The 26,442-nt window shown below is 34.8% G+C and overlaps 1 protein-coding gene across 1 annotated transcript; it reads right to left on the bottom strand.

Annotated features, from left to right (window-relative positions):
• Window positions 1-818: 818 nt before the first annotated feature.
• LOC132142777 (TBC1 domain family member 9-like) lies at window positions 819-25,548 on the bottom strand. The gene is made up of 21 exons (XM_059552891.1): window positions 25,140-25,548; window positions 19,096-19,206; window positions 16,070-16,188; window positions 15,757-15,985; window positions 14,533-14,794; window positions 13,184-13,391; window positions 12,783-12,989; window positions 12,087-12,239; window positions 10,905-11,055; window positions 9,203-9,417; window positions 9,006-9,123; window positions 7,683-7,968; window positions 6,913-7,042; window positions 6,711-6,809; window positions 6,544-6,612; window positions 5,161-5,401; window positions 4,850-4,915; window positions 4,304-4,390; window positions 4,110-4,172; window positions 3,902-4,005; window positions 819-2,393 (listed from the first exon to the last, which is right to left on the bottom strand). The coding sequence occupies exons 1-21, from the start codon at window positions 25,258-25,260 to the stop codon at window positions 1,710-1,712; spliced, it is 3,723 nt and encodes a 1,240-aa protein (XP_059408874.1). The 5' UTR covers window positions 25,261-25,548; the 3' UTR covers window positions 819-1,709.
• Between the last annotated feature and the right edge of the window lie 894 nt (window positions 25,549-26,442).

The following is a 26,442-nucleotide window of genomic DNA, read 5'->3' as shown; positions in this document are numbered from 1 at the left end:
AACAATAATTTATGAGAAGGTGTGCAGACATGCCACATGCCTGGTGAGATCACAGTCAAATAAAACCTGTAGATACACTATAAATTAGACACTAAACACAGCTGGACAGCATCGACTCTCAGCTGATTCATATCCAATGGTTCAGCGCTGACAGGTTATGATCATCCTCACATTTTACAAAGAAGAAAAACCCAAAGTGCAGGTGCAAAGAATTGAGAAAGGAAGAGCGAAATGAGAAATCTGGGAAATTACAGATCATTTAGTAGCAAGGCTTCCAGAAAATGTTGTTTCAACAATCCCAGATAACATCTAACATCCCAGTGTCCTTCCTCGGTGTCAGGAGTTTCTTGTGTTAAATGTCCCAGACGTATTTCCACACTGAACGCTCTCTTACACTAAAGATGATTTACTAACTAAATCATTCTCTTAATCTGTATTTTGGTCTCATTTCAAAATAAAAATATCTAAATCTTAAGAAGGTACTTGAGAAGCAACACCCCACATAAGATTCAATAAGACTATTATTATAGAATATACTATCATGTCAAATAAATGTAAACTTTAGCTGTATTGTTTTGCTTCTCAAGTAAGCTGATAAATGTTTTTAGGATGTTTAGATACTTTTATTGGAACTTGAAACAAAAATACTGATTAAGAACCTGTTTTTTGTGCCCAATCAGGACTAGTGAGCTATTCTAGACGCGATTACTATGATGAACAGTCTAACTGTATTAGGTATTATTAGTAACCATTTCTGTTTATAAAGGACATCAAGCGCACTGTAGTATAAAACTGGTCCTCTCAGACTTTGATTGGTCACATCACGGTCCCTCTGTCATCGGATCAAAGAGCAGCCTCCGGGAAAACTCGTTACTGTCCGTTCCCTAACGAGCTCACGCAAACATCAAGCCTTTGAAGCTTCACGCTGATTTAAGAGGAGATCAAATTAGGTTTAGTTAAAGGGACAGCTCACCAAAAACAAAAGATCTGTCATCATTTGCTGACCTTCGTGTCGTTCCAAACCTGTATGAGGTTATTTCTCAAGGTAGAAGGCAAAAGGAGAAATTTAGACGAATGCCCAGGCTGCTCATTTCCATACAATGGAGAATGGAGATTTATATCATATAACTTACCAATAAACATCTTAAGTCATAAAATAGGTTTGTATGAGAAACACACTGATATCTAAGTCATTATTTGCTAGCGTATGGCTTAAGCAAACATAAATAGTGCATAAATCTATATTGTGTAATTTCATATTTATATTTACTGTTAGAAACAGTGACACTACACCAATCAGGGTTTTCTGTGTGCATATAATATTTCAAGCTCCAAAAATTACAATGAAACATCATAAAAGTGGCTATTATGATTATTAAAAAGTCATAAAATAGGTTTTTGTGAGAGAAACATACTGAACTTTCAATTGTTATTTACTAGCATATGCCTTTAGAAAACTCACTATATAGTCTATTTTTTATGGTTCTTGTCGTCATTTTTTTTTTTTTTTTTAGCTCAACTGAGAAGGTCATCTTCCACTTTCATTGTATGGAAAAACTAACATTGACTTTTCACGAAAAATTACTGCCAGTCAGGTTTGGAACATAGAAGTGAGTAAATGATGCTCAAATGTGAATTTTTGGATAGCTACTCCTTCAACCCCGAATCAGAGTTTTGAACGCAGAGGTAATAGTTTTTAGTTTAGCACGTTAGCCTGACAGCGAGATCTCATAGTCACTTAAGGACATGTGTTGGTGTCCCACCTTGCGAATGTTCTTGGCGTTGGTTATTCGCGCGGCGATCTCCACAGGCTTCTCAAAGTAGTGCACCAGGGCTTGTTCGGTGAGCACCGAGGCCAGGAACTGCAAGAAAGTGATGGCCCAGTCCTTATCGACGCTGGCGCTGTGAGGTAAACCTGCTTTCCCATGATGCCCCGCGCCAGTGTACGGCTCACCGTTGCGTATGAGCACGGTGTCCTCTGCGATGTCCTCGAACTGAAGCTTATCGTCCAGCTCATGGGAGCCGGCGCTCAGGACGGAGTAGGAGGACATGGACGTGTCGTCTTTGGTCTCGTCGTCTGAGATGAGCATGGCGGAGGACGTGGCCGTGTCTTTGGGCGACGAGTCCTCCAGTTTGATGTCCTCTAACGGACCCGTGACGCAGGAGTTTGTCTCTCCATCGCAAGTTTTGCGGCGCGCTCGCTCCTGCTTGCTCCTGCATGCTGGGCTGCGGTCGTCCTCGTCCTTGTGAGCGGGACTGCAGAAGAGCTTGCCCACCTCTCCCATCTCCAGCAGCAGGCTGGTGACTGTAGCCGTGGCGTGATACAGCTCCTGCTCGTTGGGGTCTTCGCTGAACATGTTATAGAGAGTCTTGCACAGCTCGATGAACTGACTCTGAAGAAGGAAGAGAAAACAGAGTCAGATTTTAATTAACAAACCTAATCTTCTTGCTGTGCAGCAGATTTATTTATAGTTTTTTATTAAGTAAAAAAAAAAAAAAAAAAAAAAAAGATTAAAAATAAATGAATACATTTTAAAATAAATAACACATGCAATACATGAATAAAAAAAAGATATATCAATGTAAAAGATTAGCATTTATTATAAACACACACATACATATGCATATATATATATATATCTGTATGTGTGTGAGAGATTTATATATAATGTATAAAAAAAGTGCTATATATTTTTTTACATTGAAAATTGTAATAAAAGTATATAATAAATACTATGATATATATATATATATATAAATAAATATGCATGTATATAAAATAGTATATTCTACATATATTCTATATAATAAAATTATATAGTTCAATCTACAAAACTGTCAATTTATTAATTCAAATAAAATTATATAATAATAATAATACTAAACTATGTTATTTATTGCTATTTATATAATGTTTTTGTTATTATATAATATATAAAAGCTAAGAATTACATGAAGTTGTACCTAAAATGTCCATTAAACTAAAAATATAATAATAATAATTGTATAAATATGCATAATATTGTGTTACTATATATTTTTTTAGCAATTCATATACATAATGATATACATTAGTTATGTGTATTTACTTTTTTTTAAATCAGAGAAACCATTATTTTAACTAAACAACCAATGTTGTGAATTAGAATCAAAATATTGAAATATAAAAAGCTAAATATACTAGCTATCTAGTGAAATGCTTTGTTTTTTTTAAAACATTTTCCACTGGCAGTTTATCATGTTTAAGCGAACATGCATTCAAAATATCTCATATTTACTTTGTTAAATCACATTTCTGGTCTCTCGTGCAATGTACTGTGAAGAAAGAGCAGGTTTAGTTTCATGAGCTTTCTTGCTCAGCCTCTGAAGTGACTCCTCTTTATACGTGTCCCTGGACCACAAAACCAGTCATAAGGGTTCATTTTTTGCAACTGAGATTAATACATCATCAGAAAGCGGAATAAATAATCTTTCCATTGTTAGGGTATGGTTTGTTGGGATCGGGCAATATTTGGCCGAGATACAACTAATCGAAAATCTGGAATCTGGGGATGCAAAAAAAAAATCTAAATATTGAAAAAAAGTTGAACCTCTGAAGTTGTGAAATGAAGTCACATATTACTAATTATAATTGATTTTGATATATTTACTGTAGGAGATATACAGTACATTTGGAAGGAACATGACCTTTACTTAATATCCTAATGATTTTTGGCATAAAATAAAATTGTATAATTTTGAGCCATACAATGTATTGTTGGCTATTGCTACAAATACATCTGTGCAACTTAAGACTGCTTTTGTGCTCCAGGGTCACATATATGACGGATTGTGAATTGAATGGAGAATCAAGCTGTTTTAATAGGAGTTATGCTCATAAAGTATCTTTCGCTGGTTGTACCTGGTTGAGTTTGGGCAGATCCCTCATGTTGTCTAACTTTGCTTTGGTCTCCTGGTTCCACAGGCGCAGGTACATCCGGTAATCTGGAGCGTGCGTTTTCTTAACTACACCAAAGAGAGAACGTTGCACATTTCAACAGTCCTCCAACATCAAACATCAGCTCTGATTCATTTGCACCTGTATAAACAGAGAGGGTATTTTCTCCCACCTTTTTCACTTTTAAAAGTGACAAAACCATCGTGCTTCTCGGCTCTGTTCTTTTGGTCGAGGCCTATCAACGAGAGGTCAAAGCATCAGCAGCAGTGATCAGTTTCTGAACTGGGTGGGCACCAAGAATCATTTTCACCATTATTTTGGTGTAACAATGTTTCTTGTGTGGTAAGTGTGAGCATGAAGCAGTACCGCTGGAAGTCTCTGGGGCGATGTCCTCAAAAAAATACTGCATAGCTTCACACGCCGAGTCGGGCTCCTCCTGCTCATGGTGCAACTCTGAAAACAACAAATACATTCAGCCTCTTCTAGATCTCAATCTAATTCAGATAATTACACATACAAATCACAGAATACAATGATCTCGAAAACATCTCTAGTACTTGTATCTTGAATCTTCTTTAAGGATAATTCTTTTGATTTGTGGGTTAATTTTGAGCCAGACTTCACTTGTTTGTGTCACGTGTGTGTGAAGAAAGAACAAAACATCCGTCTTCACTTTCATTTCTGCTTTTTATCCATGTTTCCTCTCACAAATGAGAAGTTACAGCCACTACACATAATAAACAGTATGCAATGCTGAATAAATATAAATACTATAAATAAAATACTAATACTGTATGTCCCAGAACTGTATTAATTATGAGCTGTATTAATTTGCACCATCTTAACAATGTTTGAACAATGTAGAAACTAAACATTTGATTTTCTCTTTTACACCCATTGATTCTCACCTACCTGGAAGTATGTGAATCTTGTACAGAAATGTGAGTTTTTCCATCAGGTCACCGTGACACAGGACACCTTAGTAGAAACCAAGCTAATCATTTTATACGTGTACAAAAACAAACAACACAATGCACTTTTGAATTGAAACATATTTAAATTGTATCATATATTGAATGATTTAAACGTAATTTTGTTTTTGGTCATTATACAGTTTTGATTCCAAACATACCACTAACACTGTGCACATTATTATTATTTTTACATAATGCATGTGTCCTCATAATCTTTTAGTGGGATTGGTCATGATAAAGTGCACTCACTGAGGCCGCTGATGAACTCTCTGAAGTTAATGAGTGCGTCTGCGTTGTGGTCGAGCAGACGGAAGACGCGCAGGGCCAGGTCGTCTGTGTGTGTGCCACCGGCCCAGGGGCAGAGCAGCGCAAACAGCACTTTGAACTGCTCCAGATCGATGCGGTACTGCTCCAGGTACGGCAGGCTCGGGTCGTGACGGCTACTGGGGTCACTGGTGCTGCCCCAGTAACAGCTGGTCAGGTGCTCAGCCTGAGGGTCACAGTTACAAGCACAGGTCTTGATATTCACCTTATAAAGTCAACGGATATGGAGCATGTATGTTTAAATGTGAATGTGTTTCATCCTTTTATTAAATTGTTTGCCTCAACAGACTGTATGTTTTGAGCTGGAACACAAGTGTGGCTGGATGAGCTGGATTCAGATTTATTCAAAGTACCACTAAATATGACCAAAATAATCACAATAAAACAACAACAAGAAAAATCATAGCATATAATAATAATAAAACACCAATAAATACAAATATTGCATAATATTTTTTAATGATATACATTATGAAATATTTTAACTAATTTGGATGTATTAATTATTAACTACATACTGCAGTATGCTACATACATTAAATATGCAATTACATGAATACACTCACTTTGCAGCGCACCACATTAATAAACTGCTTACAGACTACATTTATTCACTATATAGTGTGCTACATATACTAAATTTGCAGTATTGTGTAGTATGCTACATATACTAAATATAATAATACATTTAAAAATATTTAGCAAGCACAATTAAATATAGGCAAAACAATAAAATACTGTATAAAACACAATATACATTAATAAACCATTAATTAAAAATGATTTAGCAAGAACTATTAAATGACATTTTCATTAAAATAAGTCAAAAATAATACAATTATTCAAATTATTATTATTTTGTGAATTATACTAATCAATATTATCAATATATTATCAATACTAATCAATATATCAATTTATAAACTATGATCATAAAGTCAATAATAATAATAATACATTTTAAAATATTAAAATGGCTTTACTCCAGCTAGGTGGCGTAACTTGTTGAGAAAAGCCATTTTCTGTGACATTTTTTATTTCTTTAAACTAGCGACACATTTGGGACAGAAATGGCTTTGATCCAGACACAGGGAAACCCTCAGGGTGCTTTCTGTGCCAATGAGAGCCACTGAAGTCCTGAAGAACTGCTTATGATTTATCTTTAATAAAAACTCAAGCAACTGCAATATATAAACACACACACTGCATCCATCAGTCTGTGTACAGAAGAGTCATCATCATAAATCACAGCACACACTCTCAGTGTAGATGTCACTGGCTGCTTCATGACCTCATCATGTGACTGACCTTAAAGAGAGTATAAAGCTCCTCCAGCTCATCGATGCTGAAGGGCGTCTCCGTCACGATGGTCTGCACCTGCAAAACCAGCGCATGAGCCCAAGAGAAGAAACTCCCAGATCCTCTGCCTGAGTGCTAATGAAACACGAGTGTCAGTACGGAGAGTGTCTGCTTACCACATTGCGTTTGGTGGTGTCCTCGATGGCCTGGATCACTCTCAGCCTCTGTTTGAAACGCATCTGCTCAATCACATCCGCCCGGATAGAGCCGAACTTCTGCAGATCACAGTGAACATCAGCAGACATGCAATACGACACAGACAGAACCCATGAAAACACACTTTGTAAAAGACGAGGCCAGAACTTGAGATGAACGGACCTCGTAGGAGATGCGCACGAGTTTGAAGATGTCCACCTCAGGATGCGGATCCCTGTTATCCGTCAGGAGAGAGTGAAGATGAGGGATTGGCGGAAGAGTGCTGTCCCTATTAGTCACGCTGTCCAGATACCTAAAACACACAGACACAAGCACGCACACGCATTTGTAAGCAGATCGAAGAAAATCAGCACGGTCATACACAGATCCTGCTATTCAATAAGTATACTACTGTATATAAATACACTCTATATACACATATATTTCAGTATAGTCCCTGTGTAGTACATTATACACATATATTACAGTATAGTTCCTATGTAGTTCGCTACATACACATATAGTACAGACTATATGTCCTAACTACATACTGTAGTATGCTACATACATTAAATGTGCATTATACCGCATGCGTTTTATTGTATGCAGAATATACTCACTTTGCAGCGCACAACATTAATAAACTGTGCTTACAGACTACATATATTCACTATATAGTATGCTACATATACTAAATGTGCAGTGCAGTGCATAGATTATTTAGTATGCAGCATATAATCACCTTGGAACATAAAAAAACTGTGATAACAGACTATATACTCACTATGCAGTGTGCAACATGCACTAAATTCGCAGTACAGTATATACTCTACATTGTATGCAACACATGACTTTGCCGAACAGTACATATGCAGAATACTACACATACTTACTAGGCAGCATACCACAACATACATGTACTACACGTATTCAGAAGCATGCAGTTGTCTTACCTGCCCAGGATGGTCATGGCTTCTCCGTCATCTTTGCAGCTCAGCAGCTGATGGATGTTAGCGTCGAGCACCGACAGCGCTAGCTGGAAGATGACCTTGATGCCCTCGTAGAAGAAGCAGTCGACCACCACCACGGCGCTCTCGAAGGGCATGACGGACAGGAAGAGCGTGAGGAACCAGGACAGAGAGATGGTGGAGATGACACTCAGAGCCTGCATGCAGTCGTACAGCTGAGGAACGTAGACGTGAGCCAGCTCCTCGAACACACCCTGGTCCACCAGAGCACCTGAGACACACACACACACACACACACACACACAGTGCTCACACAGCTTCCTGGTTTTTGCGTTGCACTATGAAATCGGTTGTATTTTTCTGCATTTTCCAATTAATCAAATCATGAAACATACACAATTTAACATCAATTTATGTTAAAAGTTTAATAAAAATATTTTTTTAGAGCCATATGAAATACTGAGATTTTTTAAATCTCACATTCCAAATTTCCCAAATTCTGTGCTTTCCACTCAAAATTTTCGAGATTCCATTTAAACTTCAACAGTTTAATAAGTTATCACATATTTTACAATAATAAGGCCCTATGAAAAACATTCTATTTTTTTAAATATATTTTTATATAAATTCTGAAATTTCATTTTTCTGGATTCCATTTTAATGGTTTAATTAAATTGTAATAATCAAAAAGCATGTATAATCAATTAAATTAATTTTGAACAAAAATAGTACTCTCTCTCTCTCTCTCTCTCTCTCTCTCTCTATATATATATATATATATATGAATATATACATTTTTGAAGAACATATATATACAATTTTCTTCACAATTTCTGTTTTAATTTCTTCTGGATTTATTATTTGATATACATTTATTATCCAAAGTGTTGGTAATCAAACAAAAGCATTACACATTAACAACTTAATTAATCTTTTAAAATGTAATCAGAAGAAAATGAATCGATTCCTTTTATTTTTTGGCAAACAAACTGCTGCACAACAAAGGTTTACTATTACAATAAAAACATGGAATAAATGCAATTTATTATTATTATTATTATTATTATTATTACTTTGAGGACTACATTCTATTCAATAACACTTGTCAAACTAAATTCTTCCATTGGGTCATGGTGAGTCCATTTTATATTATTGTATTTTATTTTGTAATATATTGAGTGAGTTTTTGTGTGTATCTGATGATAGTTTTATGAATTGAAATGGAGAAATACTGCTGAAGTGACTCGAGTGAGAGGAAGTTTCTGTCACAAACTGTGCTATACTGTAAATGATGCTCCCGGAGCTCACCCACGACTCTGGTGTTGTAGTAGTCGGGAAGCATGCGCTCACATAAGGCCACCAGCAGCCAGAAGGCCTCTTCCTCTTTAGCGTACAGCAGCAGGACGGAGGTCACGATGTTCATGGCCTGCAGAAGATGACAGACAGGCATTCTGAGGGGGCTGCGGGGGCATGTGTTGCGGGGGGTGTGTTGCTGTGGATGGTACCTGGCAGTAGCCGATGTTGGGGTTGCGGAAGGCGTACGCAGTGAGGACTCGACGCAGGGCAGCGATGCCCATCTCGTTCTGAAAGGCCGGGTGCTCTGGAAGAGAGCGGTGCAGGTCTCTCTCGATCTCCTCGGTGGCCAGATTATATTTCCCCATCGACTTCTCCACCAGATCCTCATAATAACCAGGATGAGTGGCCATCTCGTTAATCGCCCCTGAACACACCAACATACAGATAAACAACAAACCCATCAAATAATCAACAGCTCAAATTGATACAAACCATTCAGATAATATTTTCAGATCAAAAAATAAATTAAAAATTACTATATTTATATATATATATATATATATATATATTTATATATATATATATATATATATATATATATATATATATATATATATATATATATATATATATATATATATATATATATATATATATATAACATAAGTCTGAACAAACACGTACCATCATATTAAAATACCATGTACATTTGGTTCCAACTTGCAGCTTGCAGTTTCCAACCTGCTCATTGCTTCTGTACTTCATTAGCTACTTGTTATGATAGTTAAAACTGCATTAGTTAAACTGTCCTCTTGAAGTTGAACAAGTATTAGCAGTATTCTAAGGCTAATGCAGACAACTGTGAAGGGAAACAAGGCAGCTCTTGTTTTCTACAGCAGAAGTGTGCTTGTACAGTCATGTGATTCAAGTGTGCATAAGTCTGACTCTTCAGAGTACCGTAATGTGCTCCCATCTAACAAACAGGAAGCAGTGCTGTTTTAGACAAACAGGTATGTGCACTGAACCACAAAACAACCACACAAAAAAAACAAACAAACAGGTGAAGGCACATGTAAAACAGAGATACAAATACAAATACAAAGTCTAGTGCCGTGGCTGGTTTTGCAATCAGGACATAATCAGAGCTGATTATTGATTCTTGCATAGAAGTACAATAAAATGTTCTTAAAATCAAACCTAAAATGTATTATTGTTTATTTTATAATGGTTATTTTTACCAACACGTTTCTTTATTTTTTATTTATTTAGAAAATAATTTAATGCATTAAACACCTCATACTCTGAGCAAACCCTATTTAACGTAGTCTGGGTCAAATTTCCTTTTACTTTTCATTTTCTTAAAATCGAACTTAAAATGCATTTAAGTTTTTTTATTTTAATTTAATCATTTTTTAAATAACTATTGAGTCATGTTTCCATTTTCTTTGCACATTTTTGCTTAAAAAATACATCATCGTTTTCTTTTTTCATTATTATATTATGTTTTTACCAACAAAAATGTTAGACATTTTTAAATGATATTATTTCAATTGTTTTAAATGATTGTTTTAGTATTAATTTAATTAGACAATTATTGGCTGCATAAAACACATCATGGTCCACATAAACCATATTTAATGTATTCTGATGTATAATGTATTTCTCAGAAAGCCGTCAACACAACTTGTCCATGTTGACATCCATCTAATCTGATTAGCTTCAACCAAATGACAGATAAACGTGTAGAAATTAATTGGTCACAGACTATTTGATATCAACAACACAAGATCAGTAGACAGAAGGTGATATGATTAGGTGATATGATTATTCTGCTATGGCCGATTATCTGATTAGTTATTAATAACATGAATCCAGAGGAGTTTTGAGGCAGCTGTGGGACACATGACTCACCAGAAAACAGGAGCCAGAGCTCTCCTCTCATGTTGTCTGGGATGCCCTGCAGCACCAGCTCTCTGGTCTTCTCTGTGCGATACATACACACTCCCTGGCCATATTCGCTGAAGTGATTCTTCCAGGCCTGCTCCTTCAGAAACTCTTTAGCCTGAAATCATACGAGTGTAAAGAGTGCATCTCATCACTGCCACTGTCTCGACTTCATCTTCAGAAGGGCTGATGAAGGAAACTTTGACTTGGCAAAGAAGCGAAGCCAGAGACTTGTGGTTTCTATTCATTCACTTTCTATTCTGAAATTTTAAATGTGGTGCATTTAATGTATATAAAAGCTGACTTGGATAAGCAGATTTTTCAGGTCATTTGTTGCAGGGTATTCTCATAAGGTGCATTTCCTGTGTGTGTCCTACTAAAGTATGTGCTTTAACCACAATGACCTGCATCTGACTCCAGCCTTTGAACTCTGACTGGATGAGGTGCGTGCAAATGCTGAGAAACAGACACCTGTAACCACACCATATAGAACTAAAACTAAAAACACTTTTATTACTTGAAATAAAACAATAGCTGAAATGAAATATGAAAATAAATGTTAATTTTTTTTTTGTAAATCATATTATTATACTTTATTATAAAAATAAAATATGGGAAAACCAACATTCAATACGGCAACAAAAAAAAAGGTTTAGTTCCATTTGAAATACTAAAATAACAAACTTAATCAGCTAAAACAAATAAATAAAACTTAATTTAATAAAAAAAAAATATATAGACATTTAAAAAAACATAAAAATGACACCAAAATTACTAAAAATTGAAAAGGATTCAAAATATAAAAATAAAACTGAACTCAAAATATTAAAAAAACTATTATTGTATTTCACTGACACTAACATAACACGAACAAAACACTTGAACAAAATGCTATGTTGTTTGTCAACAGCCAATAACCATTGACTTGACATTGGTGTCTTCCTGTTGTTTTATACAATCAAGCAGCCACTCAAGGTCATGCATAGCAGTGATTTAACTGCGTTTAAGGCACAGCTCTTAGCCATGGTAAAATGACTATAATACACAGCCCCTTGCAGTATTTGGCAGGACACATTTCTATCCTCATCAGTTCCTGTCCTTCTCCATCCCTGCTCTCAGTAAACAGTGCTAAAAGCAATGGTGCTGTACCAGTTTGGGGTTGAATTCCTCCGGGGAGCGCCGGCGGTACATGGTCATCAGGGCCTGTGTTGCAGTGGGAACCCTGCTCTCATTGAGATTGAACTGTCTGTCACTGTCTCCCTCAGAGCTGAGGACGCTGCGCTGCGGACTGCAGGAGTACACCTACACACACAGCACAGCACAAGACGCTAGAGATTACACTAAATATATTCTAATAAATGCTGTTCTTCTGAACTTTGTATACATAAAAAAAAATATGATCAAGCGACACTGAAGACTGCAGTAATGATGCTGAAAATGCATCTTTGATCACAGGAATAAATTTCATTTTACTATATACTGAAATAGAAAACAGTTATTTTAAATCGTAAAAACATTTCACAATATTACTGTTTTTACCGCATTTTTATAATTATAAATGCAGCCTTGGTGAGCAGAAGAGACTTCTTTCTTCTTTTAAATAACCAGAGAATTCAAAGGAACAGCATTTATTTGAAACGGAAACCGTTTGTAACACTATAACTCTCACTTTTGTTCAATTTAATGCATCCTTACATCCCATTTTTACCACGATTTATTTCTAAATGATCTCTAATTTTCGAACAGTACTGTCTATATATATATATATATATATATTAAAACTATAAATCTAGAAATATTTCTAGGAATAAACACCAATAGACAAATAAACATTGTTGTTCCCACCTCGTCGTCTGAGCTGCTGAGGCTGCTTGTGATTTCCCGCTCAAAGTAGATTTTGGAGGTGGTCTGCTGCAGGAAGTCTGAGATCCTCTGCACCAGGAAGTCCCGGTCTTTGAGGTTGGCAAAAAGGAAGGTCATTTTGTTTTTGGTGCTGATTGACAAGGGGCTGGGAAGGACGTTACAGCTATCGGCTTTCTCGACGATGGTCACCTAGTGAAGAAAGATGCAAAACGCCACTCACAACTCATTTTATGTCCTCAATGTGCCATAATGAAATATAAAAAATGTCTTTATGTTGCAAGAACTGATTGGATTGTAAAACACTGCAGAGAATGCAGGATAAAACAATGTTTAATGTGCATGCTGTGTACTCCTGTGCTTATTAAGTGGCAGGTGTGACGCACCTCTCTGAGTGGGATAATCAGACCGCAGGTGGTCTCCTCTTTACTGGTGAAGCAGATGTAATTAGTGGAGACGAACATCTGTCCAAGGATGTGCATCTTGTTAAAGGGGGTCCACAGTGTGCAGTCTGTGTGGCCGTCCAATTTCTCGTCTTTCGGCAGGCGGAAAAGTGCCCGGTATCGCTCACTTTTAGCCCTGGCATCCAAGTCCCTGAAGTCACAAAAACAATATAATAATGAAAAAGGCTGCTATAAGTTTCCTAAAATTCTACAATACTGCCACTTTGCTATAAAACTGGTGGAAATGCATGTCAAAGTGTTTTCACATAATCCTCTTAGCTCACACACAAGGATTTGCTACTCTCAATTTCACACAGATGACAGATGGCCATTCACTATTTTGTATTTCAGCTGCCATTTTTAAGACAATTACTGTAGGAATCGGACTTACGTTTCTGATATTATCTAAGAAATTCAATATGCAGCTGTTCTGTGACTGACCTCAATGGAAAAATATTTTATATTCAGTATTATTAACTTGTTTTACAGTAAAATAAAGTGAGTTAATGCTAAACAATAAATATCGGCCGATAATTAATGCGCATCTCGTCAGTAAAGCCGGTTCAGCCGATATATTTATCGTGCACCCTTATCATATACTTGATATCACAAGTAATTTAGCTTCTCAAGTAAATGTATCTTGATTAAAAAATATTGAAATATAATAAAAATATAAATATAATAAATACAAGTCTATATTATCTAACCTAAAAATGATTTTTATTTTATTTAAATTGATTTGAATTTATTAATTAATTTACATTTATTTCAAATTTTTTATTGACATTTATTTCACAGTAACAGTATATACCGCTATAATTATAGCAATTATAATGATTTTTTTTGCAAGAAATTAAATTCAATGCACGTGATTCAACTAGTGATGTCTATTTTTGATAATCTACTGAAATAAACTCTGCACAAATAAATAATACTTCATTAGGAGTTTATTTAATAAAATAATTTAGATAAATAACTAAATCAGAGTAATCAAATTTAAATAAATATTTAAACAAGTTTCTTCTTTTAAATAAACAGATTTATTTTTACACTTTATGGAAAAAATTTCAAAAGATTAATCTGCAGCAAATTGACAAATGTTGCATCAGTGCAAAAACATACATATAAACATATATATATATATATATATACACACACACATATACACATTATTACATATACATTATTTCAACTCCTAATATCAGTTTTCTACCATCACTTGATCTTGATTGATCTACTTTATCGTCAAGGTCAAGGTCAAGGTCAACTTTATTATCCCCGAAGTCACACACCTTTTGAGGGCTGACACTTTCTTGGGCGACTTCTTCTTGAGTTTGGGCAGAGAGCGGTCCTGCTCGAAGCCCTTGTTTTCCAGCAGCTGTCTCATGGCTATGTTGGCGAGCTGCTCCATGAGTTTGAAGGTCTCGTTGATGTTGAGGAAGACGGAGAAGACGTGCTCGCTGCAGCGTGTGCTGACACGCACCATGTCTGGGAGCAGCAGCGTGGCGTTCTTCTCCAGCTGAGTGATGTCGGCCCAGCGGATCACCAGCTTAGCTGAAACAAACCGGTACTCACACTGAGTCAGGAGTGACGACCGCATCTAAATATGGGAGTGAATCCCCTAAATTACAGTTTTGTGTGTATATGAAACAGAACTCGCTCTCAAAACTGCAATGTAACCTGCAAAGGTTTCCCGTCTTGCACGTTTGGTATCCGCTATTTTTTACAAAAGTAATATTACAACGACCAAAGACAATTATGTTCTGTGATTTTAACTAAACTATTGTCAACAAAGCCGTCATGTTTGGTTGGAGAGTTGGGAAGGCTGCTCTGCAGAGTGGTCTCTTGGAGGGTTGCCATGTCCTCTTTTAATAAACACTGCTTATTAAGCGTCTTTGTGCTTGTTGTTTATGCTCAGTTCAGCTAATAAAGCGATCCATTTTCAGTAGTTAATTTGGTTTATATCCAAGATAACGCGCTTGGATCTTATTTAACATTTTTATAGAAATATCTGGCAACACTGAGTCAAGGAGTACTTCGTTTCCTGTGATTTATTGCACCACAACTGTGGTACGTGTTTAAATATGTCAATAACAACAAGCTGTTCAGTTCAGCTCCTCACACTGTGTAGATTTTCTGTAAATATGGTTGCCATTACCTGCATTTTTCAGGAGTTAATTAGTTTGTAGCATGTGTAAATCACTGAACTGTGTGTGAACAGAACAGGATTAAGCACTAAAAGATGAACTCACAACAGAATTTACCTGCAGTGTGTACAAGTCAATAACTACTCACCAGTGTTATTTTTCAATATCACTGATATACTATTATATATTTTTTTATATTGTGAATTAGTCATTTAGCTTTTATTTAATTGTAACATTTGCTGACATTTTTAATTCAAAACTGTGATTCCTTTATTTTAAAACAACAAAAGAATACATCACAATAGATACAATTGGAACAGGTAACCTGATGTGTTGTTGCACTTCATATCCATCGCGAGCAGTACTCACCCTCTTTCCCGAGCAGGTAGGAGTAAAAGCAGAGGTGGTTGATGCTGAGGTACAGCCAGCCCTGCCGCGGCACCTTGCCCTTCCAGTAGCTGCAGGAGTAATAATTGACCAGCTTCTCCTCCTCCGGCATGACGAAGAGCTTGCGAAACTTAGCGATGGCCTCCTTAAACTTATCCGTGTCATCATCTTCTCTGATATCATGGCTTTTGTTGTATTCGGCTATAATGCCCTGCACACAAGCAAACAGACAGACACGTGTAAGCACTTAAGCACCGATGAAATGAATAGCGTGTTTGAAACGCTAATGTGTCACCTGTATTTTGCCCTTGACGAAGGTGGTGATGTCGTTCTCGTTCTCGAAGATGGAGAGCGTCTGCAGCAGATTCTGCTCCAGCCATTCCCAGTTCTCCGTGATCTCCTTACGAGAGCTCCCTGCCAGAAACAAATACCTCTGCGTTATCAAATCATACTAATCCACACATTCACATTAATGAATTTCCGCAGCGACTTCATTTGCTCAGAACTGAACAGCAGTCGGGTTCGGGTTCTTTATTTAATTAGCTCTGTTTTAGCACAGCTCTCCTCAGATAATAAATCAAGCACATTACTGGCAAGACACATGATTGGTTAAGATTGTTCTGTGACAAGTGTCCCGCAATTATGTACAGAGGGAAATACACAATTATTAAAAAAAAAACTAACTATTGTAACTAATTTGCTGTTTAACCAAAATTCACCAAAAAAAAAAAACAGCAATTAAAAAAAGTGTGTGGCGAGTGGGGCGGGGCCGAGGGATGTGGGAACAAGGAGTGAGGCCGGCAATGATTGGGCAAATCAGTGACACCTGCGACCCACTGCCGGTCTCGAGTCCCACGGAGGAGATGGAAGGATATAAAACTGGAGCGACGACAGTGAAGGACGAGAGAGGACCAGGCCTGGGCTTTTAGTTGTGTTTTGTTTTTATTTTGTTATTAAAGTTTCGTTTGATTGTCCGCCGGTTCCCGCCTCCTTCTTCCAGATGAATATGAAGGTTGAATTCATTACAAAGTGTTAAAATTTATATTTAATATTAAGCTTTAATATATGTATACGTGCGTGAAATCTCATATTAAATATTAATAATATGGTTTTTTTAATATATTTATAATAATATTATAATTTGTGTAAATTTATAATATTAAATGAATTTAGCTGTTTATATTGTCTGACAACCAACAATTTATATTAAATATATTAAATGTAATCTTATTATTATATTTATTATATCTATATACATGTAACTTTAATATAAAATATTAATAATGATATTAAATGAATAAAATTTTTGATGTCTGACAAATTACTATATATATATATATATATATACACACACACACACACACACACACACACATATATATATATATTTATTATATATATATATATATATATATATATATATATATATATATATATATATATATATATATATATATATATATATATATATATATATATATATATATATATATATATATATATATATATATATATATACACATATATATATAAAATTAACCAACAATATATTTAAATAGTAAACACAAATAATAAGATTAATATTAAATAATAAATTTAAAATTAATATTAAAATTTTACATTTATAGTATAGGCATTTTTATTACTAAGCATTTATTAAATTACATATATTAAATTAATTACACATATTATAAATGTATTAAGTTCTTTATTTTAGCATCAGTCTCAAAATGCTGATGCACTAGCCTAGGATTATTTCTAGAAAATACATTTAAAAATAAAAAAGCGCCTATGCACAGTCACACAAAACTTTTCACAGAACATATGCACATCACAGAAGAGGCAAACGGGTCTCTGGTCTTAAATAAACAGCTTTACCAAATGGCTTGCAGCTAGCAAAGCAACAGCTTGTGAAATATGAACCAGCATTCGCAGTCGCCTGTAAAGCAGATTAGCTCAGAATCAGAGCACTCTCCGCTCCTCTGGGAAGCCAGCGCTTGCTTTTGACTTCACACATAATGTTCGAGGCTTGAGCTCAATGCTATGATGATGAATACTTTGGGAGGACCATACAAATCTTACTGATATATTCATCTTGTATTCAACTCCAGGTTGTGTTTAACATCCCTTAAAGAGGTTTTTTAAATATGTACTTTTGAACAACTCTAGAACAACTTTTGAAGCTTTAATATGCCTCCACAAATCGGATACAAAAAAAAAACTTCCAGCACCTTTTATTTACTGAAAAATTTATTTTATTTTATTTTAGAAATGCTTAATTGTCTTTTAAAAGCAAAATGCTCCTAAAATGGCTCTAATGTATTATTCATTTAGAATTATTAATTTGCAATAATATTTAAATCAGTTCATTTTTATTTATGATTAAAAGTAATATTTGTTAAATATTAAATTAAATAGTGTAATAGTTAAGAGGCTCGATATCAAGTTAATTATTGTAGTGGTACAGAAATTAGCATTGAGATTGATGAAAATTCGTCAGTATTTCCACTGACTCGTTTATTAATGATATGATATTTATATTGCTTTAAAAAAAGACCATATGTGTGTGTGTATGTATTTATTTATAATTATTAATTTGCAGTAAAATATGTAATTAACAAATTACTATTACACAAATATCTACCATATCAATAATTGTTTAGCAGAATCTATTTATTCATTAACAGTTTTTCTGTCTTTTTTTACAGCAGTATTTACTTAACTGAAAAAACATTAAAGGCTACTTGCCATTGTTTATCAATTAGACGTAACGTTTAAATTAATTTTATTTGTATTCAGATTTAGAAGATAAAAGGTAAACTAAAAATAGAATTTAAATGAAAATATATTAAGTTAAAACTATAAATAAAATAAATAGAGCAACAGATGCAGTAACAATAGTTGTGCAATAGATTTTTTTTTTTTTCAACTAATCTATATTTCTTAACATGAAATTAATTTTATGTAGGCCTGAGCAAAATCTATCTACCAATGTAAAAATGCTGTAACACAATCCGTTTTGTTTCAGTTCACTGTGTTACTCTGTGCTCTTAATTGCACATCACCACTCTTCCTAATCCTGCACCAATACAGAATAATAACAAACACCGTCTTGGCTAAAACACTGATTCCTACATTGAAGTTTTCAACATCTAAACTGAACTTTAAAAGCAGAGAGAGTGAGAGAACATCATGTTCAGTTGAGCAGCGTTTGAAAGAAAAGTGGACATTGATTTCTGACTTCAGTTCAGATTGCACTTTAGAGGCACTGGGGCATGAGGTAATGCTCCGGCAGCGAGCGGATGAGAGCGAATATGTTACCGTGGGCGATGGTCCAGTAAAGCAGGGAATCGGGGGTCTGGTAGAGGATCCTGTACGGGGCCACACGGGCGCTCGAGTCCAGCACCACGTCAAGAGTACCAACCAGCAGACCTGTGAGAAAACAGACAACATACACTCAGAGTGACCGCTGGAGATCAGTAGCCTACAATAGACTAAATCAACAATACAGTACAAAAAAAAAAAAAAAAGATTTATATATTTTTCAAGTGCATTTTAAATATTTTTTTCTAATTTTCAGCTTCGTTTTTTACTACTTGGAAATATCTGTGTTTTTAAAAAAAATTTATTTAGTTTCAGTTACTCATTTTAGTTTGAGTATAAAGTTAAGAAATCAATAATGACCACATCATTAGGCTCGTGTTGTGATCCTGTGACCCTTGTCCTGGGACTCGCAGGCATGAGAGCATTAAGAAAACCAGGATTTGGTATTGTCCCTGATCTAAGTTTTAGCAGCAAAAATGGTATTACGGTTGGTTAATTTTGTTAATTCAAAATTCAAACTGTCTGTTTCAACGAAGTGATTCATTTTAGTTTTTGCATTAAAGATTTTCAGGCTGCTTGGTTACTATGGCTGTTTGGCCAAAATTATGGTTCCCGAATAATAATAATAATAATCATCATCATCATTTTACATTTTTTTCTTTGATTTGTATATACTAACATTCAAAAGTTTGGGGTCAGTAAGACTTGACGTGACACTGAAGACTGGAGGAATGATGCTGAAAATAAAGCTTTGATCACAGGAATAAATTACAGTTTACAATATATTCATATAGAAAACGATCATTTTAAATTGAAATAATATTTTGCAATATAACCATTTTTACTGCATTTCTGATCAAATAAATGCAGCTTCAGTGAGCAGAAGAGACTTCTTTCAAAACCATTAAATATATAACTTACAGTCTCCAAAGGTTTACATGGTAGTGTGTGTATATATGTATACATCTTCAAAAAACAGAAACACTCTAAGATACAGCTTCAAAATGATAGTCTAACTGTGTGTAGATTGGCTCGCAAACAAACACATGGAGCTGCTGTTTGTAAACCCCCTGGGCGAGCCTGCAACCGCTGAGAATGTGCTAACATCTCTATCAGAGCATCAGACACGACGAATGAAGACACCTGCAAAACCTGCAGATCAGAGGAGGAGCGCTTCAAAACCTGCAACACGGTTTCACCATGATTCCAGTGCGGATTGGGCAGGTTCAGCCAGTTTGAGCATGAAAAGTACATTTAGCATTGATGAATCATGCACAATAAGAGCAGGAGAGTGCATTAGGAAGGTGAACATACTGTACAAGTAGCCGTTTTTTACACCACAGACTTTGCCAGACTTAAATGTGAGAATCAGGATCCTCCAAACAAATATGACTTCCCGTTTCTGCTGGAGCTCAGATGTGAAATAACATCTCCCTCCTGAACACATGACTTTCTGTTCCTGCTTTCATTTGGTCGGATGAGCCACGGTTTCCTTGGTTGCAGAACAAGAGAGCAGAGATCTGAGAATACTGTAAGGATCACATGATCTCTTCAGTCGCTGGTTAAGAGTGTGCGTGCACATCAACAACATTCAGCTCATGCTGTGATGAACCTTTTCCACTTCCAGTATTTCCAGTTTTTTTGACACACGGAACAAAACAACTTCCTTCTGACAAATATTTGACATATTTCATGACATAGCATTAAGCATCATAATATAAAAAAAATATTACTGATACTGAATATTACTGATAAAAAAATTACTTAATTTCAATTCCTTCTACAATAAATATTAAATATTCTATTCTTAGATCAAATTAAGCTGCATGACTGGACAGTCCCAAAAGGTTTCTAAGCAATGCCTGCCAGAATTATTATTCATAAACTTCAGCTCAAATTCACTACACAGTTACACAGTAGCAAAATCATTTTCTATTTAAACACTTTCTATTTTATATTAAGGTGCAATCACACTAGATTTCAAGCGTGTGAAATCCCTTCACACTTCATGACAAATACAGGCAAAATGATATGAGACTGTAGGGTTTTCGTTTTTAATAAGTGATTTGGATAAAACAATTCTGATTCCGATTTCCCCCTTTTTTTAAAGTGTGACCTGCCAATACCCATTTTATTTCTATAATTGGCAGCATATACAAACAAAACTCTACTTTTTTTCCAACGCAAAAAACATTTACATAATGAAATCTTGAACAACTCTCAAAATAAAGTGCTGTAAAAATAATCTGTGACTAGAAGGAGGTAAAAATTAGTGCCTGGGAGTCCCATTCAATTGAAATCAGTATCAACAAACACTGAAGTGGCATTAGATGCATTTACACAGACTGTTTGATGAAGCTAACCATAAATGCATTTACACCGCAAAATTTCAAATGCATAAATAATTTTATAAGATTGTATATATATATATATATATTTTTTTTTTTTTACATACAAACAATAAATTTCGGGAAAAATGCAATGATACTTTTAAATATGAAACCAAACCACCAATAGGTGGCAGCAAATTACTGTTTTAATGAGAGAGTCATTTATTCAACTGATTCATTCAAATGGCTGATTCATTCAGAAACAATGCAAGTGACTGTCTTTATGAATGTGTTACTGAATCACTGACTCACTCGATTCTTTCAAAAACATGGATCTATTCATTACTTTTGAATTGTTACCATCTGGCCGAAGATATCATGTTCCCAGATGCTTAAAAATAGGTCAAAATGATATTTTATTCCCCAAGCAATTCCATTTTTAAATTCTTCTTCCTCTAATGGTAACTGATGGTCAGCTAGACTGGTTATTTTAAATTTAGATTTATATGCATTCAAATGATTGTTTACGCATGCCAGCTGTGAATTGTTAAATGTCTGAGAGAGTATGCTGCAAACCTACTAAACTGAGCTGAACTGAAAACGAACTGTAACAATAAGCTCTGGCTGTAATTGGAACGATTTTCATTTGTGAAATTAATGTGGAAAACTGTCTGATTCTGGTCGACTGGTGCATCTCTAACAATACATTTTAAAATGTTAAAATATATCTAGGCAGCATTAATGTCTGCAGTTTTGTTCAACAGAATTAAAACTATTAAGAAAGACATTTTGTGAATAGAAATAAAGGTGAAATAAATTAAAATAGGGATAATAAACTTAATAATTAATAATACGTAAAATTAATTTAAATGGAAATCAGAAATGTTGCCTTGGCTGCAAAGAGAAGTAAAATAAGTAGTTAAATGACTAAAACATTTTTTTTTTACATTTAATAAGGTAAAGATAACGATAAATAAAAAACAAAAACATAAAAAAAAGTAAAGTACATAACTAAATTACTAAAAATAATATTCAAACAGTTATTGTATCTATAAAATATACAAATTCTGCACTTTGCATAATAACCATTTGCATATGGAAGGTCCAGTCGAGTGCACTTTGACCAATGTAGTAGGGAGTACTACAGTATATAGCCTACATATATGCCAACAGGGAAACACAATTCAATCTGTCTTATTAGGATGCTTGGATAAGAAGTTATAGGAGGAACATTTCATTGCTGTCTCTTCTCATTCTAAATATAGTATGAATTCTGCTCTCAATTGAATTCATCTCCGCTCCGACAAAAACAGCGTCAACCTGATACAACTTTATTGAACGGCATAAAAACTCAATAGGGCTGTTTACTTCATCTGTATTTAGCCATAGAAAAGATGTTTGGGCTCATACTGGATGAGAGTAAAGCACTGGACCTTTGGATAGTGAAAGAAAATTAGTGACTGACTGATAATTTTTTTTTTTTTTTTGTAACCAATACCAATCATTTGCATGATGCAGAACCTGTATTTATTTATTGTTTTACTTCTTTTTTTTTATTTCCATCATGCACTCATTCAAGCCTGTTTAATTTATTAAATTATGTCACTGGGACATGATTTGACAGATAACTCTGAGTCTCTATTTCATAGACTACGTACATATCAAGCTTTTATGTAATGCACATCATTAATGAGGATTTAATACAGTTATGCTTAACTTTATTTATTAAGGCAAAGCAAGTTACTTTACCTGTGAACAGGTTTGTGGCAGTCTTGTACGCAATTCTCCATTTATCGGTGGATCCAATATTACAAAGCCAATATCCATTTATGGAAAAAGCATAAATATCAGTAAAACCGATTATCAGTCAATCTCGTAAAACCATTCTGGGCATCGAAAAATCGGAATGAAGTATTTTTATGAAGGTAAAAAGGCACTACTTACAATCTGATTGCTAAAAGGTTGCTCTTTCATAGTTCACCACAATTTTTTAAGCATTGATCACTAAAGCGTCAACTTTGTCTCAAATGTTTTTCATAAAATGCCACAAATGAGTTGGCTGTTGAGCATAGAGCTCTAAAAGTGAGAAACAAGCGAGACAATAATGAGATCATCTCATTTGTGATTCTCATTTTGCGTTTTCATAAACGAAAAATAAATTGGATGAATCTACAATATGCAATTCATTTAAAGAAACAAATAAGAAAATGTTTCGAAACCCATATTATCGTCATGCACAAGTACCGTACATCGTCTTTGTCCATTCCACTTTTCTTTTGATAAAAATTCACGTGTGAATAAAAATTCACAAAATATTTGATCAGTTGGGATGTATGTAAACACACACAAACATGTACATTGGGTTAGTTTCTAGTACTTTGGCTATCCAAGACTGGCCGTGTAAGGCTCACTGACACACATTTATGTAACAATGACATCATCTTCCTTCGCTAGAGTACGCTTTGCGTCTGTCTTTTCTCACTGACAGACACAAAGAGGTATCTGCACAAATACTGGCGACATTTCGGCTCTTACAACATCGATCTCTGCTATTCACTCTGAGTTGTGCAAGAATTTCCCTTCAAGGCTCCAGCATAATTTCATTCAGTCAGAGATAAAGAGGAGAACACAATACATAACTGCACCTGTCCAGCTATAAATACAGGTCAGGTCACCAGGTGAGGTCAATAAAACATTATTATCCAACATCAAAACCAGCTCAGTATCCCGCCCTGCGGCACTGAGAACAAACTGAACCTTACTGAGCCTGTTTGGTCACTAGTAGCCCATTAGAAGGACTTTTATTTTGGGTTATTGGATGCATATATCAGCCAGGCTGATTAAACAGCCAATATTTGGCCAACCACAGCAACATTTGAAACAATAATGAGCCATCTCTGGTGTTTAAATGCATCTATACATCTCTGCACAGCCTGTTCACAGCAGTAATGGAAATAATATGATTATGATGCTATATAAATCCATGTAGGTTCATATTATGCACAATTGTACTTACAAACCAATCCTTATATATATATATATATATATATATATATATATATATATATATATATATATATATATATATATAGGGCAACTATGTAGAACTGATTGGAAACCTAATTTCTATCAATATTAAATCATTTTTTTAAATGTCCATTTAAATTCTATTTTAATATTTTTTTCTCTCTTTTTTTTAGAATAAAAAAAGGAACAAATGGTCAAATATGCAGAATAACATGAATCAGCAAGTTTTGCACAAACTTGCACAAATTTGTCCATGCCACTACAGCAAAAAGCAGACATTATGAATATGAAATATTAAAATGCATGTTACTTTGACATTACGCTGATAACATAACTAATAAATCGGAAAAATGCTAAAATACTATTAAATAAATAATTTTTTCGAACATGCAAATAAAAATTATTAGAGCATGCTTTAATATGAAAACACAATTTCAGTCTTACTCATTGAAATTGGATATTTAATTCGGTGTTACTTTCCGTTTCTGTGTATTTTTTGTGGAAAATACTAGCAATATCGGAGTGAAAATAGTTTGAACATAAATCCTAGAGCATTTTTTCAGGGATCTGTTTTCAGTGATCACCACAGAGTACAGGCATGAATGAACACACCTGAGCTTCAGCTGTCATCATGAACGACAGGAGCGCGCGCGCTTCATTGAGTAATCACGGCTGTAACGTTACCTGCGAGTCCTCCTCCGCCGTCTCCGTGGCCCTTTCTCTTCTGCAGGATGAAGTAAGGATTCGCTCTCTCGGTCATCCACAGCGCGCTGGCCAGCAACACCTCCTCAGGGTTCACCCACATCTTCAGCTCGGGTTTCTCACGAGGACATCAATCAAATCTTCGATCCGTGGTCCAGTGTGGAGTCGCTGTCCTCCAGCTTATCCAAGCGTCGAAGCGCGCAGCCGATTTAGGGAAGCGACGCACTTTGAAGAATCGTCGGGTGTATATTGCAAGATTATAAATTGTCAGTCAAATATAACACTTACTGTATCGGAGCAGATGGATAAATATTAAAATATGTCCATTTATAAATATGCACAGTCCTCCTGGAGCTCCTTGAGACTCGCGCACACCTCACACTCCACAAATAACAGCGGGGGATAGGGACTTCAGCGCCTCGCGATGACTAAAGCAGAACTCCGGTGGTTACAAAGGAACGACGAGGATATTTTCAGCGTTTAAACGAGCTCCCGAAGCACGCAACATAAACAATGCCTGACATCTCTGCCGTGTTTTAATAATGCTTACTCTCTAGCGCCACTGCAGCGCGTTCACTCAGCGTGCGTCACGGGCAGGCCATTGTGACGTCACGATTGTAGGCGGGAAGCACATTGATGATAAACAAAAAAATGATCGACAATTAATTTTCACTAAAACAAATATTTGGAAAGTTTGGAAACATTACTATTTTTAATGTTTTTGAAAATTTTCTTCTGCTCATCAAGGCTGCTTTTATTTGATCAAAAATACAGAAAAAAATTTAATATTGTGATATATTATTACAATTTAAAATAATTTTTTTAAAATTCATATACTTTAAATTATCATTTATTTCTGTGATGCAAAGCTGAATTTTTAGGATTATTATCACATGATCCTTTAGAAATCATTCTAATATGATGATTCATTAACAAAGTTGGAAACAGTTCTGTTGCTTAATATTTTTTCAGAACGTGATACTTTTTAAGGATACTTTGATAAATAAAAAGTAAAAAAAAAAAAAAGCTATGTTTTTAAAATATAAATATTTTGTAATAACAATATACACTACTGGTCAGTAATTTGGGGTCAGTAATTTTTTTTTTTTAAATAAAATCAATACTTTTATTCAGCAAGGATGTGTTAAATTGATAAAAAGTTATAGTAAAGAAAATATATTATTAGAATATATATTATTAGATTTTTTTTTTTTATGAATGCAGTTCTTTTTAACCTTTTATTCATCAAATATATTAGACAGCAGAACTGTTTCCAACACTCATA

This window comes from Carassius carassius, chromosome 6, assembly GCF_963082965.1.
Source record: "Carassius carassius chromosome 6, fCarCar2.1, whole genome shotgun sequence".
Taxonomy (NCBI): domain Eukaryota; kingdom Metazoa; phylum Chordata; class Actinopteri; order Cypriniformes; family Cyprinidae; genus Carassius; species Carassius carassius.
This window is presented reverse-complemented; position numbering and strand designations above follow the sequence as displayed.

Excerpts from the sequence above, each read along its gene's own strand:
- LOC132142777 (XM_059552891.1), bottom strand. The coding sequence starts at position 25,260 with ATGTGGGTGAACCCTGAGGAGGTGTTGCTGGCCAGCGCGCTGTGGATG. Across the intron at positions 15,986-16,069 it reads TCGTCAAGGGCAAAATACAG|GGCATTATAGCCGAATACAA; the intron begins GTGACACATTAG and ends GCTTGTGTGCAG. Across the intron at positions 6,613-6,710 it reads ACACCACCAAACGCAATGTG|GTGCAGACCATCGTGACGGA; the intron begins GTAAGCAGACAC and ends CTGGTTTTGCAG.